At 31.8% G+C, this 23,021-nt stretch overlaps 1 protein-coding gene across 9 annotated transcripts in view; it reads left to right on the top strand.

Moving 5' to 3' along the window:
• Positions 1-932: 932 nt before the first annotated feature.
• Positions 933-23,021, top strand: part of LOC135129552 (protein lap4-like) — an 89,497-nt gene continuing 67,408 nt past the window's right edge. For 5 of the 9 annotated variants that reach the window (XM_064056721.1, XM_064056727.1, XM_064056725.1 and 2 more), the window contains exons 1-7: positions 934-1,251; positions 1,298-1,415; positions 1,457-1,746; positions 1,794-2,499; positions 10,927-11,090; positions 11,285-11,554; positions 17,776-17,946. In XM_064056721.1, the coding sequence (XP_063912791.1) occupies positions 1,090-1,251; positions 1,298-1,415; positions 1,457-1,746; positions 1,794-2,499; positions 10,927-11,090; positions 11,285-11,554; positions 17,776-17,946 (1,881 nt within the window). In that variant the 5' untranslated portion in view covers positions 934-1,089. Of the gene's footprint in view, positions 1,252-1,297; positions 1,416-1,456; positions 1,747-1,793; positions 2,500-10,926; positions 11,091-11,284; positions 11,555-17,775; positions 17,947-23,021 lie in introns of all 9 variants that reach the window. The other 4 variants (XM_064056726.1, XM_064056723.1, XM_064056728.1 and 1 more) reach the window with 4 other exon arrangements.

The following is a 23,021-nucleotide window of genomic DNA, read 5'->3' as shown; positions in this document are numbered from 1 at the left end:
CTCAATTTATCAATTTCTCAATTTTTTTTGTATTTCTCGATATTTTGATTTTTCAGTTATCCGATTTTTCGATTTTTTTTAAATTCTGGAGTTTCGATTTGTCGATTTTTCAGTTTTTCGATTTTTCAGTTCTTCAATTCTTCGATTTTTGGATTTTTCGGTTGGCTAATTTTTTAATTTCTCAATTTTGGATATTGTTTCAGTTTTGGGATTTTTCAATATTTCCATTTTTCGACTTTTCGATTTTTAATTTTTGGATTTTCAGGTTTTCGTTTTTTAAACTTTAGTTTTTTCAATTTTCGACTGTTTTATATATATTTCGATTTCTGAATTTTTCGAGTTTTCAGTTCTCGTATATTTTAATTTTTCTTTTTTCCGAATTTTTTATTTTTCGATTTTTCAATTTTTCAGTTCGAAAGTTTCGAAAGAGCGACAACATTATACCTCCTAAACGCACGGAACAACGGTAGCAATAGCAGGCGTTAAGATATTTGAAAAGTGACTAGAGTGTTTGGACTACGTGAAGAGTTATTTATGCCCAACTGTTGTGTGACAATTCTGAGTGATACCACCTTAAAAAAAGTAAATTGGGGCAAGCCCATCAATCTTTATTGTAATTAAATTCTCAATACTATTTAAAGTAATAATACTAACAATAATAAAGGTGACCAAAATGGCGCCTTTTGGAATACTGGAAAAAATAAAATCAATATGCGCTCATGGTTCTAATTTTTTTTACAGTTATTCGTGCAGTTTTTATTAAATAAAATGTAATCAATAATTCGGTATTCAAGACAGTAACGCACTTTTAATAACAAACCACGTCATGCTTAAAAAATTTCAACTTCCTCTGTATTGTTAGTTTGTCGCTGCGCCGTTGGCGGCCCTGCGCGCGCCTAGTGCCTTTCCAGTCGCTCGGTTGTCGAAATGCGGGAGTGGCATTTCTTTTATCTATGGTGGCACTGTTGCGAGTGGTCATGAAACATCCAAGACGTTTTTTAAAAGTTAATGTTTTAATTTAAAGTCTGTTAAAAGTGTGAAGTGTATGGTCATTTTAACAGTATGTGTAGGATTAGTGTTTAGTCGAAAATGTTCCGTTGTATACCGATCTTCAAAGGTTGCAACAGACAAGTGGAGTTTGTTGACAAGAGGCACTGTTCCTTACCCAACGTTCCAGAGGATATTTTACGTTACTCGCGGAGTTTAGAGGAGCTTCTTCTAGATGCTAACCATATCCGGGATCTTCCAAAGGTACGCCATAACCTCACAAACCCGTTAACACAACCCTCGCTTTTAGAATTTCTTCCGTCTGCACCGTCTCAGGAAACTTGGTTTAAGCGACAATGAAATTAATCGGCTACCACCCGACATACAGAATTTCGAGAATTTGGTGGAGTTGGACGTCTCCCGGAATGGTGGGTATGGGTTTGGGGTCCACAGAGTGACTTTTTTGTAGATATTCCAGACATTCCGGAGAGCATTGGGGCGCTGCGCGCCCTCCAAGTCGCCGACTTCAGCTCCAACCCCATCCCGCGACTCCCCCCGGCGTTCAGCCAGCTCAAGTCTCTGACGGTCCTTGGTTTGAATGACATGTCTTTAACGTCCCTCCCGGCCGATTTTGGCATGCTCACTGCATTAACCTCTTTAGAATTAAGAGAAAATTTGCTCAAAGAGCTGCCAACGTCGCTGTCGCTCCTCACTCGCCTCGAGAGGCTAGATTTAGGGGACAACGAAATCGAGGAACTGGTATGAAATTCGGTGTTTGTGGGATTAGTTTGAGGGTTGGTTTTTAGCCGCCGCACATCGGGCAGCTGCCGGCGCTGCAAGAGCTCTGGCTCGACCACAACCAGCTGCAGAACCTCCCGTCCGAAATTGGGCAGCTGCGCAACCTGACGTGTCTCGACTTGTCGGAAAACCGTTTGGAGAACCTCCCCGACGACGTCGCCGGCTTGGAAAGTCTGACCGACTTGCATTTATCGCAGAACGTCCTCGAGACCCTGCCCGACGGCATCGGGAAGCTCGAGAAACTCACAATTTTAAAAGTGGACCAAAATAGATTGACTTCTTTAAATTCTAACATAGGTTATTGTTACAATCTGCAGGAATTAATACTTACGGAGAATTTTTTAAGTGAGATGCCTAAAGAAATAGGCAAATTAGTTAAATTAACGAATTTAAACGTCGATCGCAATAGTTTGACGGCAATACCGGAACAACTAGGCAATCTACATGAACTCGGTGTACTTAGTTTGCGTGATAATAGACTGACGTCAATTCCGGACTCTTTAGGGAGTTGTAAACGTTTGCACGTTTTGGATGTATCAGGGAATCGACTGCCTCATTTACCTTATAGTTTGTTACAACTCGACCTTAAAGCAGTGTGGCTTAGTGAGAATCAAGCGCAGCCTTTGCTCACGTTCCAGACCGACACGGACGACGCAGGGAAAATGGTGCTCACGTGTTTCCTACTGCCTCAGCAGGAGTATCAACCGACTATAAGTAAGTCAACTTAAATGTTCCAGCACGCTTACAATCTCAGGCTTTACATATATACATTTTTGTGATAATTAAATCCTCGTCACTACGCTTCTAAATATGGAACGTCCATCCGGGGATCCAAACACCCCCCACCTGTTTGCGCTTATTAAACTTTTATTAATTGCGCTCCCCAGAAATTTATTTATTTATTTCCAAATTTATTACGCCAATATTACGGCAAGTTTAAAGCGGTAATTAACTAGAGATAAAAATAAATAACTTTAAACAAGGAAATAAAAATCGCAAATATTTTACACAACTATTTTTATTATATTTACAGGAGTCGAATTTCGGAAAGTCTTTCACTCGTCACTCCGACAATTAGTTCTTTGAAAATGATAAAAAATATGATTCAAAAAGTAAAGCGATAACGGCTGGTAATTAAAGATAAATAAACGAGTGCCTATTGGTGGGAACTAGTTTAACAACAAGCTTTTAGCGCGACGTTTAGCGTTCTTTATCGAAATGCAAATGTTGCAGCGAAACGTTGAGCGATTTTTTTCATCCCGTTTTAAAATATACAGTCGGGCTTGCACAAAGTCGACGGCGTGTTTGTTTTCGCCGAAATTTTAAACAGTTTTATGCGCTTGTTCAAACAGAAAAATAACTAGATCCGTCGAAAATCCGTCAAAACGTCGCATTTTATTGACTGAGTTGGTGCTCGTTTTGCGACTAATTTGTGACAAATTTTAATTTTGGTCTCGAGTTTTTTTCAACTCGGTGTGATTTTGTGTTATGCGGCCTTTATTGGAGCAAGGATATCGCAAAGTTTTTACGGGATTACGCAATAAGTTTTTGCATTGCGATATTGTAAATATTTTTCTACGGAAGCACGAAGTGCAAACGTAACGAATTTGCTGGCTCGGAGCGTTTGTGTGGAGCGAGTGGGTGTTTAATGTTTTATACATTAGAAAAAATTCATATTTTGTAGTGACAGTTCACGAGTTTTATATTCCTGTATTAAAAAAAATAAATAAAATGAGAAAGTTGGGTGAAAAACTGGACTTGTTTTATGGATTAATCTCCAGAGGAGAGGGAAGTTCTGTCCAAATGACTAAGGGACCAATATTTTAGATTTTTTTGTAGGAAACTACATATTACTTCGAAAGTGTTTTTTTCTTTTTTAATAATACTCTGGTAACGTCATAATTTCATTTTTTCTCTACGTTTCATAACCCCTAGTATGTGAAAATGTAGGTCGCCCGTTTCGTCTGTCTGTCATCTATCTGTCGTTTGTCCGTCTATAGTCTGTTGGCGTTTTTATCAGACAGAGTATCTCCCAAATTTTGATATATTTTAGGAATGTGTTCCCTTTTTTAATTTTTTGTCGCATTTTTGTGGACTTTTCCAGTTTTTTGACTCAAATTTTTGATCGCTTTTTTCGCCTTTTATTTATTATCTTGTTATCCTACGTTAATAAAGACTATTATTATTTTAATCACATTTTTTGGTCACTTTTTCTGTTAATTTGTGTTTTCTTTGGCTCGGGTTTTTGTTCCTTTTTTTTGTCGCGTTTTTTGTCCCTTTGTTATCACCTTTTTCACAATTTTTCTTTTTTTTTGTCACTTATTGAATCTATTATTATTATTATTATTTGTTGAATTTTTTTTTCTTATTTTTTGTCTCTTTGTTTAAAGATTTTTTTGTTCGCATTTTTTTGAATTCTTTCAAAAAGTGACGAATCGGATTTTTTGGGCTCATTGTCTTTCTTGTATTTTTCAATTAGCTTTCGTTTGGTTACTTTTTTCGCTTTTTATTTGTCGCTTTTGTATTTTTTTTTGGTCTTTTTTTGTCACATTTCCTGTAGCCTTTTTTGTAGTTTTTTTTTTACTACATTTTCTTGCTTACATTTTCTTGTAGCTTGTTTTGTCGCGTTTGTTGTCCCCTTTTTGATCAGATAATTTTTTTCAATCCCTTTTAAGCACTTTTTTCTGTTTAATCCATTTTTTAGAATTTTTTGTGGGTTTTTTGTTACATTTTTTGTTGCCCTTTTTTTGTGTGTTTTTTTCTTCTGTTACCTTTTTTCTTTTGGTCTTCCGATTTTCCAATTTCTTTAATTTTCAATATTTCTATTTCATAATACATATTTCTTTTTTTATTTTTCACTTTTTCGATTTTATATCACAGTTTTTCGTTTTTTCATTTTCTTTATTTTTTGTTGTTTTTTTCGATTTTACAATTTTTCGTTTATTCAATTTTTCAAATTGTCAGGTTTTTTTCAATTTTGCTTCAAATTTCCAAGTTTGATTTTCACTTCTTACATTTTTCAAGTTTTTATTATACACTTTTTCGTTTTTTTATTTTTCATTTTTACAATTTGTCGGCTTCCAAATTTTCCAATATTACAATTTCCCATTTTTCCATTTTTCACATTCTCGATTTTTAATTTTTCCCCTTTTCAATTTTTCGTCCTCTCAATTTTTCAGCTCCCCGATTTTTATTTTGCGTTTTCCTGATTTTTTATTTTTCATTTTCTCGATTTTATGTCACAATTTTTTGTTGTTTCATTTCCTTAATTTTTGTTGTTTCTTTAGATTTTCCAATTTTTATTTCAGTTTGCAGTTTTTGGGTTTCCGCCCCTTTTTTACTTTTGGATTTTCAATTTTTCGTTAAACTTTGGATTTTTCAAATTTTCGACGGTTTTATACTTCGAGTTCTCATTTTTTTTTTCAACTTTTCCATGTTTTAATTTTTCTTTTTTAAAGCTTTTCATTTTTTTTTATTTCTCGATTTATCGAATTCAGATGTTTGAATGTTTTGATTATTCAGTTTCTCAATTTATCAGTTTCTGGATGTTTCGATTTTTCAGTTATCCGATTTTTCAATTTTTTTAAATTCTGGAGTTTGGATTTCTTCATTTTTGAATTTTGCGATATTTTTACTTTTGTTCTTTTTTGGGCTTTTTTTGTCACAGCCTTTTTTGTAGTTCTTTTTACTATATATTTTCTTGGTTACTTTTTCTTGCAGCCTTTTTTGTCGCGTTTGTTGTCCCATTTTCGATCAGATAATTTTTTTTCAATCCCTTTTAAGCACTTTTTTTCTGGTTAATCCATTTTTACTATTTTTATTTTTTTTGTGGGGTTTTTGGCACATTTTTTTGTCACCGTTTGAATTAGCTTTTTATTTTTTTTTTTTATTTTTTTTTTCTGTTTAATCCATTTTTTAGCATTTTTTGTGGGGTTTTTGTTACATTTTTTGTTGCCCTTTTTGTGTGTTTTTTTCTTATGTTACCTTTTTTTTTTGGTATCTTTGTTTGGCCATTTTTTTTCCATTTCCTTCCTCATTTTGTCCGTTTTTCTTGACATTTTTGTGACCGTTTTTCTCTTTTTTTTTAATTGTTTTTTTGTCACTTTTTTTGTAGTTTTTTTGGCACTTTTTTCGTGGTTTCTTTTGTTACAATTTATGTTGCCTCTTTTCTTGACCTTTTGAATCAATTTTTTTCCTCTCATTTTCTTATGCTTTTTTCACCTTTTAGTTGCGTTTTTTTTTTGTCAATTTTTGTGGCTTTGTAACTCTTTCTCCTTATCTTTTTTTTTGCCCTTTCTTGCCGTTTTTTTTTGTCACTTTTTTGTGGCTTTTGTCGGATTTTTACTGATTTTCTTAGTTACCTTTTCTTGTAGCCTTTTTTGTCGCGGTTTTTTTGCCCTTTTTAAATTTTTTTATTTCACCTTTGTCATTTTTGGTTGTTTTTCGTCTTTTTTTGGTCTCTTCTTTTAGCCTTTTATTTTCCGCGCTGTTTTCATTTTTTGTTGTCTTTTTTAGTTTATTTTGCTTCTTTTAGAATTACATTTTTGGTCGCTTTTGGTTTTTTATCGCCCTTTTTGTTGATTTTCTATCTTTTTATTTGTGCATTTTTTGTTATTTTTTCGGTTGTGTTTTTTTTGTCACGTATTGGCTCCACTTTCTTACAGTCGCAATTTTTTGTATCCTTTTTTGCCTTTTTTATCTTTTCTTGCTTCACGAATCAGTTTTTTGTGGTCTCATTTTCTTGTCGCATTTTCTCTCTTTTTTATTTATCAATTAAAAGGTAATTTGTTGCTTTTGGTCTTTTTTTGCCCTTTTTTGGTCGTTTTTTTGTAGTTATTTTTTACCACACTTTCTTGTAGCCTTTTTTGCCGCGTTTGTTACCCCTTTTCTGATCAGTTTTTTTTTAAACCCTGTTAAGCACCTTTTGTTGGTCGATTCTTTTAGCTTTTTATTATTCGCTGCGTTTTGTTCCATTTTTTTCTGTTGACTCCATTTTTTGTCGTTTTTTTAAGTTTTTTTTTTTTGGTGGAGTTTTTGTTCTTTTTTTTGTCACTTTTTGATTTTTTTTTTGTCACTTTTTCTGTGTTTTTTAAACCGCTCTTCTTTTACCTTTTATTTGTTCCCTTTTAAATTTTTTTGGTCTCTTTTTTAATCATCTTTTTCCATTTCTCTCCCTCTTTTTGCCGTTTTTTTCCAAATTTTTGTGGCCATTTTTCTCTTTTTTGCATTTTTTTTGTCACGTTCTCCACTTTCTTAAAGTCACATTTTCTTCTATCCTTTTTTGCCGCGTTCTTTTTTCTAACTTTTTTTATAGTTTTTTCGTTACAATTTTTGTGACCTCTTTTATTCACTTTTTGAATCAATTTTTTTCGTCTTATTTTTTTGTCGCTTTTTTGTCCCTTTTTCGCCTTTTAGTAGCGTTTTTTTCTGCAATTTTTTGTGGCCTTGTAACCCTTTCTCCCTATTTTTTGTTTACTTTTTTTTCGTTTTTTTTGGTCACTTTTTTGTGGATTTTGTCGGTTTTTTATTAATTTTCTTGGTTACTTTTTCTTGTAGCCTTTTTTATCGTGATTTTTGCCCTTTTTTTAATTTTTTTTATCATCTTTATGCCATTTTTTTGTGCGTTTAATTCATTATTACTATCTTTCCCTCATTTTTTGGTGGAGTTTTTGTTACATTTTATTGTTTATTTTGCTTCTTTTAGAATCATATTTTTGGTCGCTTTTGTTTTTTATCGCCTTTTTTACTGCTTTTATATCTTTTTATTTGTGCGTTTTTTGTTATTTTTTTTTTTGTCTTTTTTGCTTAAACATTTTTTTTGTGGGGTTTTTGTTTTTTTTTTGTTCTTTTTTGTCACCTTTTGAATAATTTTTTGCCCACTTTTTCTGTGTTTTTTAACCGCCCTTCTTTTACCCTTCATTTGTTCCCTTTTAATTTTTTTTTGTCTCTTTTTCAATCATCTTTTTCCATTTTCCCAGCTCTGTTTGCCGTTTTTTTTTTCATATTTTTGTGGCCATTTTCTCTTTTTCTTTTTGCATTTTTTTTGTCACGTTCTGTGGCTTTTTGACGTCACTTTCTTAACGTCACATTTTCTTTTATCCTTTTTTTGCCCCGTTTTTTTTTGTAGTTTTTTTTTGTCCTTTTTTCACCCATTTTAGTAGCATTTTTTTTGTAATTTTTTGTAACTTTGTAACCCTTTCTCCCTATTTTTTGTTTACCTTTTTTTTTGGTCACTTTTTTGTGGCTTTTGTCGGTTTTTCTTGTAACCTTTTCTTATCGCGATTTTTTGCCCTTTTTTAATTTTTTTATCATCTTTATGCCATTTTTTTTGTGCGTTTAATCCATATTTGGTGGAGTTTTAATTACATTTTTTGTTGTCTTTTTTTATTTTTGGTCGGTTTTTGTGTTTCTTTATAACCTTTTTTTGCTTACTTTTTATTTGTTGTATTTTTTTGTTATTTTTTGTCTCTTAGTTTAAACTTTTATTTTGCCATTTTTTTTTATTCGCATTTTTCGTTTATTTTTGTGTATTTTTTTTTTGTCACGTTTTGACTCCACTTTCTTAAAGTCGCAATTATTATTATCATTTTTTTGTGGCGTTCTTTTTGACCCTCGATTTTCTAATCACCTTTGTCGCCTTTTTTGTCCTTTCTTTCTTCACATTTTTTGTGGCCTCTTTCAAAAAGTGACAAATCAGTTTTTTCTGGTCTCATTTTCTTGTTGCGTTTTCTTTCTCTTTTATATTTAAATTACCTTTTATTTGGCCGCCTATTATTTGTTGCTTTTGTCTTTTTTGGACGTTTTTTTTTGGTCACATTTCCTGTAGCCTTTTTTTTGTAGTTTTTTTACTACATTTTTTTGTTATATTTTCTGGTAGCATTTTTTATCGTGTTTGTTGTGTTTTTTTTTTTTAAATCCCTTTTAAGCACCTTTTTTTCTGTTTAATCCATTTTTTGCGGGGTCTTTGTTAACAGTTTTTTTCTTACCAACAAAATTGAAAAATTAGAAAATCAAAAAACTGAAAAATTGAACAATTAAAAATCCAGACATTGAAAGATCACCATTTTGAAAAATGGAAAACTTCAAAGCCGAAAACGAAAAATGCAAAATTCGAAGGTTGACAAATCGAAAAAAATCAAAAATTAAAATTGCCAACAAAAAATTACAACTCGAAAATTAAAAAGAAATGGGAAAATAGAACAATAAAAAATCGAGGAACTGAAAATCAAGAATGTAATTGAAAAATAAAAAAAAATGACAAGTGGAAAATTTAAAAACAAAAAATTCAGAATTTGAAAAATCGAAAAATTCATAAACGAGAAAGATACAAAAATTGGAAAATCAAAAAAAGAATAAAATGTAAAAAAGAGTCCAACGATCGAATAAATGAAGAAACGAAATTGAGAAGAGAAAAATTCGATAATTCGTAAGTCAAAAAATGTAATAATTCAAGAACCGAAAAAATAAAAAAAAATCAAAAATTCGAAAGATGAAAAATCGAAAATATGCGAATCCAGAAACTGAAAAATCAAGCAATTGAAAAATAGAAATTTTTAGCGTCATTTTTTTGTCGCGTACTTTTTGACCCCTATTTTTTTAATCGCCTTTTTCGTCGTTCTTTCTTCAAATTTTTTGTGGCCTCTTTCAAAAAGTGACATCAGTTTTTTTGTTTCATTTTCTTGGCGCGGTTTTTCTCTCTTTTATATTCAAATTACCTTTGATTTGTCGCGTTTATTTTGTTTTTTTATGCACCTTTTTTTTTTTGTTGAATCTTTTTTTTGGTGCGATTTGTTATATTTTTTTGTCACCTTTTGAATATTTTGTTTGTCACTTTTTTGTGTTTTTTAATCACCCTTCTTTTACCTTTATTTGTACCCTTTATTTATTTTTTTGGTCTCTTTGTTTAATCATTTTTTACCCGTTTTTTCTAACATTTTTGGGGACATTTTACGAATTTTTTTTTGTCAAGTTTTGTAGCTTTTTGATTCCACTTTCTTAAAGTCCCATTTTCTTGTATCCTTTTTAGCCGCGTTCTTTTTGTCCCTTTTTTAAATACTTTTTTGTAGTTTTTTCGTGGTTTCTTGTGTTACATGTTTGTGGCATCTTTTATTCATTTTTTCTTGTCGCCTTTTTTTGTACTTTTTTCGCCTTTTAGTCGTGCTTTTTTGCCCTGTTTTGTCGTTTTTTTGTCACTTTGTGGCCTGTATCGATTTTTTATCACATTTTCTTGGTCGCATTTTCTTATAACGTTTTTAACGCGTTCGTTTTGCCTTTTATTAATTTTTTTTTGGTCTGCTTTTCTTTATGGCATTTTCTTTTGCCTCTTTTTTGTCGCTTTCTTTTTGATCACTTTTTGTCGCCCTTTTTGTCTTTTTGTGTTGTGTTCTTTTGAAAAGTTTTTCGCTAAATCACGCTAAATAAAGAACGATCTTGGTGCAATCAGTTTTTTAAATAATTTAATTCGATTTGGTTGCAGTTTGAAAACCACTTTGTGACATTGTTCGCAACATTGTTGCTCTATAAATTGAGTACTGTCGGAGAAAAATGATCAATTCGATCACGTTTCTGTGCCCACGTACCTTAACCAAGATTAAGTCGAGAAATTGCTTTTCATTTTGTTGTACTTTTCTTTTATTCTTATACATTATATCGGAAACCATTTCATTGCAAAAACGGTCAAAATCAGCTTCCGGCGAAAACGTTTTGCATTAATGTCGAGCCATTTTACGACCTCTGGCGGTTGCTCTAGTATTTAGAACAGAAATAAAACCTTGGCAAAATTGTCGTACATGCGAAGTGTACGTAATTAATATCATTAATAATATGTAATAAATTTTTTTATTTCGTTCGAAACTTACGGTTGTACAACCGACTTAAACGAAACTATGTCCTCCAGGTGCCAAATATACGCTTTAACGAGTACTTACTTAATTTATGTAAATGATAAAACACATTACACAAGTACTAAATCACTGTAATTGTTGTAAAGTCTGAGAAACTCCGCCTTCATTTTTTCCGCTTGTTATAAATCGCTTATTCGTTCCGCATGAATCCGGCACGCTTTTGTTTCCTCTTCTGCTTTTGTTTTTGTTTGGTTTTTTTTTTTGTTAAGCACCGTTTTGTCTGTGTTGCACTTGTTAGCTTCTGATGGGCGTTTGTTCCGTTGTGACGTCACGTCAACTCTATCTAACGGTGCCGTAGCTGCTACAGACGACGCCGCCAGCGACGAGGACTGGGAAGAGAAGGAGGCGAGCAGGACCCACTCCGTCAAGTTCTCCGATCCCCAAGACCAGGACAACAAAGAGGTAAAATATTTGTTACATAGCAAGCCAAACGCGAATGCGGCGCAAAACACACTGAATCGTGTAGGGATTTCTTTGAACGGATTGGCAACACGAGGCCAGTTAATACCGTTTTTAACCAGATTAACCTTTGACTCGTTAATCATCACCATCGTCGCATACACGTGCTCATTTTTTGTTTTTCGTGTGTTTGGTAGACGCCGTTCGTGCGACAGAACACTCCGCACCCGAAGGAGCTCAAGGCCAAAGCACACAAGCTGTTCAGCAAGGGGCAGAATTCGCTCGAGGACAGCGATCTGCAGTCGGAGTCGCTGGTGGAGGCGGTGAATCCGGTGATACAGCGGCCGCAGACCGAGCCGCCGCCGCCGCCGATCCCGGTACAGGTCATTCCGGAAGTGGCGGAGGAGGTGATGGGGAACGGGGCGGAGGAGAATAGCGAGCCGAGCGCGGAAGATGAGACGATAGATGTAAGTAATACTTGAATTTTGTGGGGTTCTCGTAAGTGAGTGCCGTGACGGGGAGGAGGTTTCGGTTTACGGCGGGGGGTGGTTCGAGGAATTATTGGTTGTAGTTGATAATGGGGAAGTCCTTGTGATAAGAGGAGATTACGGTGTTGACGATGGTATTTAGGTCGTAGTACTTAAGTGCTCTGGTTTCGTTTCAAAGCGGGTAGGTACACTACGTAGGTTTCGCAGGACATGAGCTCAACTTCGTGTGGCTGAAGTTATGCTATAGCTATAGACACTGGATTGTTTTTTTTTTATATACACTGCCTTTGCAACGAAATGTGACATTGTTTGAACGTTATATATATATTTTTATTTTATTTTATTTTTCGACTAAATTTAAAAAATAGTTACCAAATTTTCCCAAATTGTAATTCTTCAAAAACAAAAACAGAAAAAATACTCAGGAACCCGAGGTTCTTTCATTTCTTTATTTTTTTTTGAACACAACAAAACTTAAAAAAATTAAAATTGACAACATGAAAAATTGTAAAATAGAAAAATTAAAAATTGAGAAAATGAAAAATGAAGTACTGAAAAATAAAAAAACTAAAAAATTTAAATAAAATCGGAAAATTGGAAATTAAAAAAAACTGAAATATCGAAAAATTGAAAAATCAACAAATTGCAAAATCGAAAAATAAAATTTTGAGGTAAAAAAAAAATCGAAGAATTGTGTAATCCAAAAAATTAATTAGAAAATAAAAAAAATTGAAAAAAGAAAAATTCAGAAGTTGTAAATCCAAAAATTTAAAATTTAAAATCGAGAAAGTGAAAAATTTAATATAAAACATATATCAAAGATAAAAAAAAATTGGGAAATCGAAAAATTGCATATCTAAATGATAATTTGAAGAAACGAAACATTGATAAATAGAAAAATTCGAAAATTCGCAAGTAGAAAAATGTAATACAATCAAGCAATTGAAAAGAAAATATTGAAAATAAAAAAATTGGAAAATACAAAAATTAAAAATCGATAAAATGAAAAATCAAATATAATTCAAAAATTAAAAAATTGGAAACTCGCAAAATTTAAAAACTACAAAATCGAACAGATGCATACCTAAATAATAAATTGAAGAAATGAAACATTGAAAAATAGTCAAACCACTAAAATTACCAGTTTCTCAAAACACCAAAATCCACAAATCCTCAAAATACCAAAATCATCAAAACACCAAAATCCCCAAATACTCAAAACACCAAAATCTCCAAATTGTCAAAACATCAAAACTTTCAAATCCTCTTTAAATCCCCCAATCCTCAAAAAAACATCAAATCTTTCAAATCCTCAAAACTCTAAAATTCCCAACTCTTTAGTCTTCAAATCCTCAAAACATCAAATTCCCTAAATCTTTAAAAAATCAAAACCCTAAAATCCTCAAAATCCCCAAATCTCCAAAACACTAAAATCACCAAATCCTCAAAATTCCCAAATCCCTAAATCCTCAAAACACCAAAATATCCAAATCGTCAAAACATCAAAATCTTCAAATCCTCAAAACTCTTAAATCCCCAAATCTTCGAAACACCAAAATCCCTAAACCCTCAAAATCCCCAAATCGTCAAAATATCAAAATCTCTAAATCCTCAAAACACCATAATCTCAAAATCGTCAGAACATCAAGACTTTCAAATCCTCAAAACTTTAAAGTCAAATCTTCAGTCTTCAAATTCTCAAAACATCAAAACCCCTAAATCCTCAAAAAATCAAAATCCTAAAATACTCAAAACACCAAAATCACCAGACCTTCAAAACACCAAAATCCCAAAATCCTCAAAATCCCCAAATTCTCGAAGTACCAAAATCACAATATCATGAAATGAAATCCTCAAAACTTTGAAGCCCCCAAATCCTCAAAACACCAAAATTCCTAAACGCTCGAAACACCAAAATCTCCAAATCGTCAAAACATCAAAACTTTCAAATCCTCTTTAAATCCCCCAATCCTCAAAAAAACAAAATCCTAAAATCCTCAAAACACTAAAATCCCCAAATCGTCAAAACATCAAATCTCTCAAATCCTCAAAACTCTAAAATTCCCAAATCTTTAGTCTTCAAATTCTCAAAACATCAAATTCCCTAAATCTTTAAAAAATCAAAACCCCAAAATCCTCAAAACACCAAAATATCCAAATCGTCAAAACATCAAAATCTTCAAATCCTCAAAACACCAAAATCCCCAAATTCTCGAAGCACCAAAATCACCAAATCGTCAAAAGATGAAATCCTCAAAACTCTAAAAACCCCAAATCCTTATAACACCAAAATTCCAAAACGCTCGAAACACCAAAATCACCAAATCGTCAAAATATCAAAATCCCCAAATTCTCAAAACACAAAAATCTCGAAATCGTCAAAACATCAAAACTTTCAAATTCTCAAAACTCTAAAATCAAATCCCCAAATCCTCAAAACATCAAAATCTCTAGATCCTCAAAAAACAAAATCCTAAAATCCTCAAAACACCAAAATAGCCAAATCCTCAAAACACCAAAATCCCCAAATCCCCAAAGCACTAAAATCACCAGATCCTCAAAACACCGAAATCACCAGATCCCCAAAATCCCCAAATCCTCAAAACACCAAAATCCCCATATCCTCAAAGGTTTTAAATTCTCAAAGCATCAAAATCCTCAAAAAACGTAAATCCTAAAATCCTCAAAACTCTAAAATCCCCAAATCGCCAAATCATCAAAACATCAAAATCCCCAAATCCTCACCACACCAAAATCTCCAAATCGTCAAAACATCAAAACCCTAAAATCCTCAAAACACCAAAATCCCCAAATCCCCAAAGCACTAAAATCACTAGATCCTCAAAACACCGAAATCACCAGATCCCCAAAATCCCCAAATCCTCAAAACACCAAAATCTACAAATCGTCAAAACCTCAAAACCTTTAAATCCTCAAAACTCTAAAATCCCCAAATTCTCAAAGTTTTTAAATTCTCAAAACATCAAAATTCTCAGAAAACCAAAATCCTCAAAACACTAAAATCCCCAAATCGTCAAAACATCAAATCTTTCAAATCCTCAAAACTCTAAAATTCCCAAATCCTCAGTCTTCAAATCCTCAAAACATCAAATTCCCTAAATTCTTAAAAAATCAAAACCCTAAAATCCTCAAAACACCAAAATCCCCAAATCCCAAAATACTAAAATCACCAGATCCTCAAAACACCGAAATCACCAGATCCTCAAAATCCCCAAATCCTCAAAACTCTAAAATCCCCAAATTCTCAAATTTTTTAAATTCTCAAACCATCAAAATCCTCAAAAAACCAAAATCCCCAAATCGCCAAAACATCAAAATTACCAAATCGTCAATATCAAAACCTTCAAATCCTCAAAACTCTAAAATCCCCAAATTCTCCAAACACCAAAATCCTCAAATCCTCAAAACACCAAAATCCTCAAATTCTCCAAACACCAAAATCTTCATATCCTCAAAACACCATAATCCTCAAACCCTCAAAACATCAAAATCCCTAAATCCTCAAAATACCAAAATCTCCAAATCGTCAAAACATCAAAACCTTGAAATCCTCAAAACTCAAAAATCCCCATATCGTCAAAATTTTTAAATTCTCAAAACATCAAAATCCTCAAAACACCTAAATAATAAAATCCTCAAAACTCTAAAATCTCCATATCCTCAAAGGTTTTAAATTCTCAAAACATCAAATTCCTCAAAAAACCTAAATCCTAAAATCCTCAAAACTCTAAAAATCCCCAAATCCTCAAAGTTTTTAAATTCTTAAAACATCAAAATCCTCAAAAACCAAAATCCTCAAAACACTAAAATCCCCAAATCGTCAATATCAAAACCTTCAAATCCTCAAAACGCTAAAATCCCCAAATTCTCAAAACACCAAAATGCTCAATACACCATAATCCTCAAATCCTCCAAACACTAAAATCTTCATATCCTCAAAACACCATAATCCTCAAACCCTCAAAACATCAAAGTCCCTAAATCCTCAAAACACCAAAATCTCCAAATCGTCAAAACTCTAAAATCCCCATATCCTCAAAGTTTTTAAATTCTCAAAACACCAAAATCCTCAAATCCTCAAAATACCATAATCTCCAAACCCTCCCAATCCCCAAAATCCTCAAATCCTCAAAACACCAAAGTCCTAAAAACTAAAAAATTCAAAAGTTGAAAAATCGAAGAATTGGCAACACAGAAAGTTGCAAATCGAATGCATAATTGTCTTCAATTATGCATTCGATTTGTAACTGTTGAAAAAAAAGAAAAATTAAAAATTGAAAAATCGTAAAATTCAAAAACTTAAAATTTAAAATCGAGAAAAAGAAAAATCAAATGCATATAAAAGACAAAAAATTGTAAAACCGAAAAATTGCATGTTTAAATAATAAATTGAAGAAACGAAATATTGAAAAATGGAAAAACTTAAAAATTCCAAAAATTGAAGAATTTAAAACTAACAAGAAAAATTGCAAACCAAAAAATAAAATGTAGCAATAACGCCCAAAAATCGAATAAATGAAGAAACGAAAAGACACGAAAAATTGGAAAAAGAAAAATTCGAAAGTTGAAAATAGGAAAAATAAAAAAAAGTAAAATTGACAACACAAAAAATTGCTAATCGGGAAACTGAAAAATCAAATATAATTGAAAAATAAAAAAATTGGGAACTCGGAAAATTTAAAAACGATAAACTAGAAAATCGAAAAAATGCGTACCTAAATAATAAATTGAAGAAACGAAACATTGAGAAATAGGAAAACTAAAAAATTCAAAATCTGGAAAATCGAAAAATTCAAGATTATAAAACTGACAACTAGAAAATCGCAAATGGAAAAACGAAAAAGAAAAATTAAAAATTGGAAAATGAAATAAACCAAAATTTAAAATTACAAAATTCAAAAATTAAAAAAAAATGTGAAAATAGAAAAATTAAAAATCGAGGAACTGAAAATTCGAGTAATTGAAAAAAAAAAAAAATGGAAGTTGAAAAATTTTAAAACGAAAACCTGTAAAGTCGCAAAATTGCAAATAGAATAATTGAAGACACAAAAAATTAAAAAAGAAAAATTCAAAAACTGAAAAATTTAAAACTGACTACTAGAAAAATTGCAAACCGAAAAATAAAACGTAGACATGGAAAAATCCAAAAAGCAAAAAAACGGACCATGAAGATTTTTTTTATAAAAAAAATGGACCTGAGATTTTTTTCAATTTCAAGTTTTATTTGAAAACCGTTTTCAAATATTTAATTAAACTAAAAGCAGACACTTAATTAATTTTTTGCGATACCCCACTTATTGGTCAGTTGTAGACCACTAACTACTGCGACAAAATTGTTGCTTTAAAACTACGAACCATCATAAAATAGTGCAACTATGTTTAAATTCAACCGACTTTTGACCCTATTTTTGCTACGAAAACACGTGAACGTCTGCTGCACTAAAACGTGTTCATTGTTCAACAAAACAAGCGTCAACACTGGCGATTATTTCCATTAAGATGCATTTATACACGTTAACAAACATTTTCCAACCGCCTGTTTATCCATTTGCACCCGACGGAAATACGCCGAATTCGAAAACCCGACACACTGAATCGATTTCAAATTACCACCGAAATTAAATTACACGGAAATCAGGTCAGTAAATTGTAGCCTATAGTTTACAAAGTTACTACTCATTGAATCCGAACGAGAAATTTAATTTTCGACGCTGAAATGATTACGAGTCGAACAAACCGCCAGCTAAAACTCCTGCAATATTGATCTTGAAACCAGAGTACTTTTTCCTCGTACGAAAACACATGCACTCATGTATGGCTAATGGAAATAGCAATTCGCTTGCTTCGGGTTGTATTTTTAGATCTGAGAACGGGAATTGGATTGTCGCTGAAAGCTCACCTGTTGAACTTGGGGGGTTTTTCGGAAGCCCGCTCTAAAATAACGCATTGTCTTCGTCCGTCGATATTCAATGCGAAAACTCGGGTCGCCGTTATTGGATTGATTATAAATGTGTAAATGACAGATTTCTATGGTGAGCCGAGTTTTTCGCATTCGGCGTTCTTCTCCTTTTCGGATTCGCGGCACTCACTTGCGCCTAGCTTAACTGTCGGTTTTTTCCCTCTTCCGCGTCATTGCACGGGCTGTTAATATGGTTCGAAATACCATTGATGGTGTGCAGGAATTGGTCCCTAAGCGTGTGGGATTCACCGGTAGTATTCCTGCCGCCGAAGATGTTGATCCAGTAGCACGACCGAGTCGCTTACATCGTCGCGACACGCCGCACCATCTTAAGAACAAACGCATCACAGCAACAGTAGACAAAGATAAGGTCGCTTCCATCATTGCACAGGTCTCTTTATCCTTATTTCTAACGTTTTTGTCGATTTCGTTAGTGGAATGTCGCTTCGAGTGTTGATTTTTTTCGCTTAGATGTGCATGTTGCATTCATGTTTTTTGTTGGCGACGATCTTGGTGAAAATTTTGCGACCGACGAGGGGTTTTTGTTGGGGACGCGATTGCTTGTGGATTGTGTGTTAATGAGGTGGCCGATGACCACGGGTATTGATTTATGAATCAGTGAAAGTTTACGGTATGGATTTAATTAGTTAATTAGGAGGTAATTGGCTGGAAATGCCTCAGTGGAACGGATTTTTTAAGGAAGAAATGGTTTTATTGTACGTTTATCGAGTTGGAGATTTGTGGCTTAATTATATGTGGCTTAAGAAATAATGATAGTATCCGTTTGACCTGACTACTGGGGATTTTTACGATTGTTTACTGTTTTCTACTAAAATGAAAATTAGTTAGTTTCAAACTTTCTTAAATAAATGAAAATGACAACTGTTGAAGCTCAGTGTTTAGAAAACTTAAATTGGTCTAGTATTTTTAAACACATTTAGCCCGAATTCGAGCGTTTTCTGTGTTTTTAGAACGTCAGAAAACGTGGAGGAAAAAACTAGAATTAACATTTTCTGAGGTATAACAGATCTATATAAACTGTAATCCTAAAGCATGGAATTGACTCAAAGAATTTTTTTTCGAATCTGAGATGATTTAGATACTCTTGATTGTGTCTTTTAGGAGTAAAGTTCTTAGAACTCTGTTCCAACGCGCAAAATTGAGAAAATCGAAAAACCGAGTTGCCAAGAAATCGAAAAATCTAAAAATTGAAAAGTCAGAAAAACTAAATCATCAAAAATTTTAAAATTCGAAAAATTGGAAAATCGATGAATCGAAACGTGAAAAAAATTAAAAAATCTACTAAAATACGTATAACATTAGAAAAATTGAAAAAAAAATTCTCAAAGCACCAAAATGCTCAATACACCATAAGCCTCAAATCCTCCAAACACCAAAATCTTCATATCCTCAAAACACCATAATCCTCAAACCCTCAAAACATCAATATCCCTAAATCCTCAAAACACCAAAATTTGCAAATCGTCAAAACACGAAAACCTTGAAATCCTCGAAACTCTAAAATCCCCATATCCTCAAAGTTTTTAAATTCTCAAAACATCAAAATCCTCAAAAAACCTAAATAATAAAATCCTCAAAACTCTAAAATCTCCATATCCTCCAAGATTTTAAATTCTCAAAACATCAAAATCCTCAAAAAACCTAAATCCTAAAATCCTCAAAACTCCAAAATTCCCAAATCATCAAAATATCAAAATCCCCAAATCCTCAGCACACCAAAATTTCCAAATCCTCAAAACTCTAAAATTCCCAAATCCTCTAAACATCAAATTCCCTAAATCCTTAAAAAATCAAAACCCTAAAATCCTCAAAACACCAAAATCGCCAAATCCTCAAAACACCAAAATCCCCAAATCCCCAAAACACTAAAATCACCAGATCCTCAAAACACCGAAATTACCAGATCCTCGAAATTCCCAAATCCTCAAAACACCAAAATCTACAAATCGTCAAAACATCAAAACCTTTAAATCCTCAAAACTCTAAAATCCCCAAATCCTCAAAGTTTTTAAATTCTCAAAACATCAAAATCCTCAAAAAACCTAAATCCTAAAATCCTCAAAACTCTAAAATCCCCAAATCGTCAAAATATCAAAATCCCCAAATCCTCCGCACACCAAAATCTCCAAATCGTCAAAACATCAAAACTTTCAAATCTTCAAAACTCTAAAATTCCCAAATCCTTAAAACATCAAATTCCCTAAATCCTTAAAAAATCAACACCCTAAAATCCTCAAAATACCAAAATCGCCAAATCCTCAAAACACCAAAATCCCCAAAACACTAAAAACACCAGATCCTGAAAACACCGAAATCACCAGATCCTCGAAATTCCCAAATCCTCAAAACATCAAAATCTACAAATCGTCGAAACATCAAAACCTTTAAATCCTCAAAACTCTAAAATCCCCAAATCCTGAAAGTTTTTAAATCCTCAAAACTCTAAAATCCCCAAATCCTCAAAACACCAAAATCTTCATATCCTCAAAACACCATAATCTTCAAACCCTCAAAACCTCAAAATCCCTAAATCCTCAAAACACCAAAATCTCTAAATCGTCAAAACATCAAAACCTTGAAATACTCAACTCTAAAATATCAAAATTCTCAAAAAGCAAAATCCCCAATTCGTCAAAATCAGAACCTTCAAATCCTCAAAAAATCGTAAAATCGGAAGATCAAAAATTTAAAAAATCTAAAAATTGAAAAGTCAAAAAACTAACTAATCAAAAATTTTAAAATTCGAAAAATTGAAAAATACGAATATTGAAAAATTGGAAAATCGAGGAATCGAAACGTGAAAAAAATTAAAAAATCTACTAAAATACGTATAACATTAGAAAAATTGAAAAAAAAAAATCAAGAAGTCGAAAAACCAAGAAATCAAAAACTGAAAAATTCCAAAACTGAAATAACAAAAAAATTGGGAAATCGAAAAACTGAACAATCGAAAAATTGGAAAATCGAAAACTCGAGACGTTGAGGAATTGAAAAATTGAAAAATACAAGAACCGCAAAATCAAGCGATTGAAGAAATTCAAAGCTGAAATGACGGAAAAATTGGGACGCCATACATTGAAAATTCGAAAAACTGGAAAATAGAAAAGTCGAATAATCGAAAAATCGGGAAATCGAAAAACCTTGAAATTGAAAATTCGAAAAATTGGAAAATTCCCATAGTGCAATCACGGAAAATGGGGAAATCGAGACATCAAAAGGTCCAGAAATTGAAATGTTTAAAGTTAAACATTGAAAAATCCATATCTCGTGAAATAATTTAACAATTAAAATATCGAAAAATTGAAGAATCGAAAAGTCGAAAAATCGAAACATCAAAAATGTAAACATTGAAAAATTGAAAAATGTAAAATAAAAAAATGGAAACTTGAAATCTCGAGAAATTGAAGAATTGGCAAATTCAAAAGTCGAAAACTGGAAAATCGAAACGTCATCGAGAAATCGAAAAGTCAAAAAATCGAACAATAATGGAAGCCCAAAATCGAAAATTTAAACATTGAAAGATTCTAAAAATTAAAATAAATTTAAAAAATTGAAAAATCAAGAAATTGAACAATCGAAACATGGAAATTTCGATAAAATGAGAAATTGAAAAATTGGAAAATCTAAAATTTAAAAATTTGAAAAATTGAAAAATCGTGAAATCGAAAAATCTAAAATTTCAAAATAGAAAAATCGAAAAATCGAAAAACTGAAAAATTGAGAAAATGAAAAATTTCAAAACTGAAACGACGAAAAATGGAAAAATCGAAAAACCGAGAAATTGAAAATTCGAAAAATCGGAAAATTCCCATAGCGCAATCACGGAAAATGGGGAAATTGAAACATCAAAAGGTCCAGAAATTGAAATGTTGAAAGTTAAAAATTGAAAAATCCATATCTGGAGAATTCAAAGTCTGAAAAATCAAAAATTTTAAAGTTCCATAAATTGAAAAATAGAAATTTCGAAGAACTGAAAAAACGAGAAATCGTAAAATCTAAAATTGAAATAATTCAAAAATTAAAATATCGAAAAGTCCAAAAATCGAAACATCAAAAAATGTAAACATTGAAAAATCGAAATCCCGAAAAGACGATGAATCGAAAAAACGAAAAATTAAAAATTGAAAAATGTAAAATAAAAAAAAATGGAAACTTGAAATCTCGAGAAATTGAAGAATTGGCAAATTCAAAAGTCGAAAAACCCAGAACTCGAAAACTGGAATAATTGAAAAAGTGAAACATGGAGGAATCGAAATATCAAACGATCGAAAAACTGAAAAATCGAAACGTCATCGAGAAACCGAAAAACCTAAAATTTAAAAATCGGAAAACTGAAAAATGGAGAAATTGAAAAATTTCAAAACTGAAACGACGAAAAATTTGAAAATCACAAAAACCGAGAAACCAAAAATTCTAAACATCGAAAAATTGAAAAACTGAAACCCCGAGAAATCGAAACATCAAAGATAGAGAAATCGACAAGTCGAAAAATCGAAATAGCCCAAAAGCGAAAAGTTGAGTATTCAAAAATGAAGAATTTAAAATACAAAAAATCGAAATATCGAAATCTCGAGGAATAGAAAATTCTAAAATTTAAATAATTTAGAAAATAAAATATCCAAAAATTGAAAAATCGAATAGTCGATAAATGGAAAAACCATGAAATCGAAAAATTGAAAAATCGGAACATCAAAAGATCCAGAAATCTAAATGTTGAGAAGTCGAAAAATGGAAAAATTGCGAAATCGAAATGGCCCAAAATGGCAAAAGCGAAAAGGTAAAAATTGAAAACTGGAAAAAAAAATATTAAAAAATCGACATATCTATATCTCGATAATTTGAAAATCTGAAAAATTAAAAATTTAAAAATTCGAAATATTCAGAAACAGGAATATTGAAGAACTGAAAAATTGAAAAATCGAAACATCAAAAAATTTAATCATTGAAAAATCGAAAACTCAAAAAGACGATAAATGGAAAAACCACGAAATTGAAAAACTGAAAAATCGAGGAATAGAATTTTCCTAACACCGAAATGAATATCGATAAATAGGATCATCAAAAGATAGAGAAATTGAAATGTCGAAAAACCGAAAAATTAAAAAAAAACGAAAGTTAAAAGTTCAAAAATGTAAAATTAAAAAAATGGAGTAATTGAACAATCTAAACATTGAAATCTTGAAAAATTGAAAAATCGAAAAGTTAGAAAACTGAAACATCTAGAAATCGAAATATTAAAAGATCGAAAAAATGAAAAATCGAAAGATCGAAAAATTTAAAAGATCGAAAAATCGAAATATCATCCAGGAATCGAAAAGTCAAAAAATCGAAAAATTAAACATTGAAAAACTGGAAAAATTAAAATAAATTAAAAATTTGAAAAATCGAGAAATTGAACAATCGAAAACTCGAAACATGGAAATCTCGATAAATTGAAAAATCGAA

Source organism: Zophobas morio, unplaced genomic scaffold (assembly GCF_036711695.1).
Source record: "Zophobas morio isolate AGI-343-1 ecotype UQ-CSIRO unplaced genomic scaffold, CSIRO_AGI_Zmor_V1 ptg000016l, whole genome shotgun sequence".
NCBI classification, from domain to species: Eukaryota; Metazoa; Arthropoda; class Insecta; order Coleoptera; family Tenebrionidae; genus Zophobas; species Zophobas morio.
Note: the sequence above shows the minus strand (reverse complement) of the source record. Positions and strands in the feature narration are given on the sequence as shown.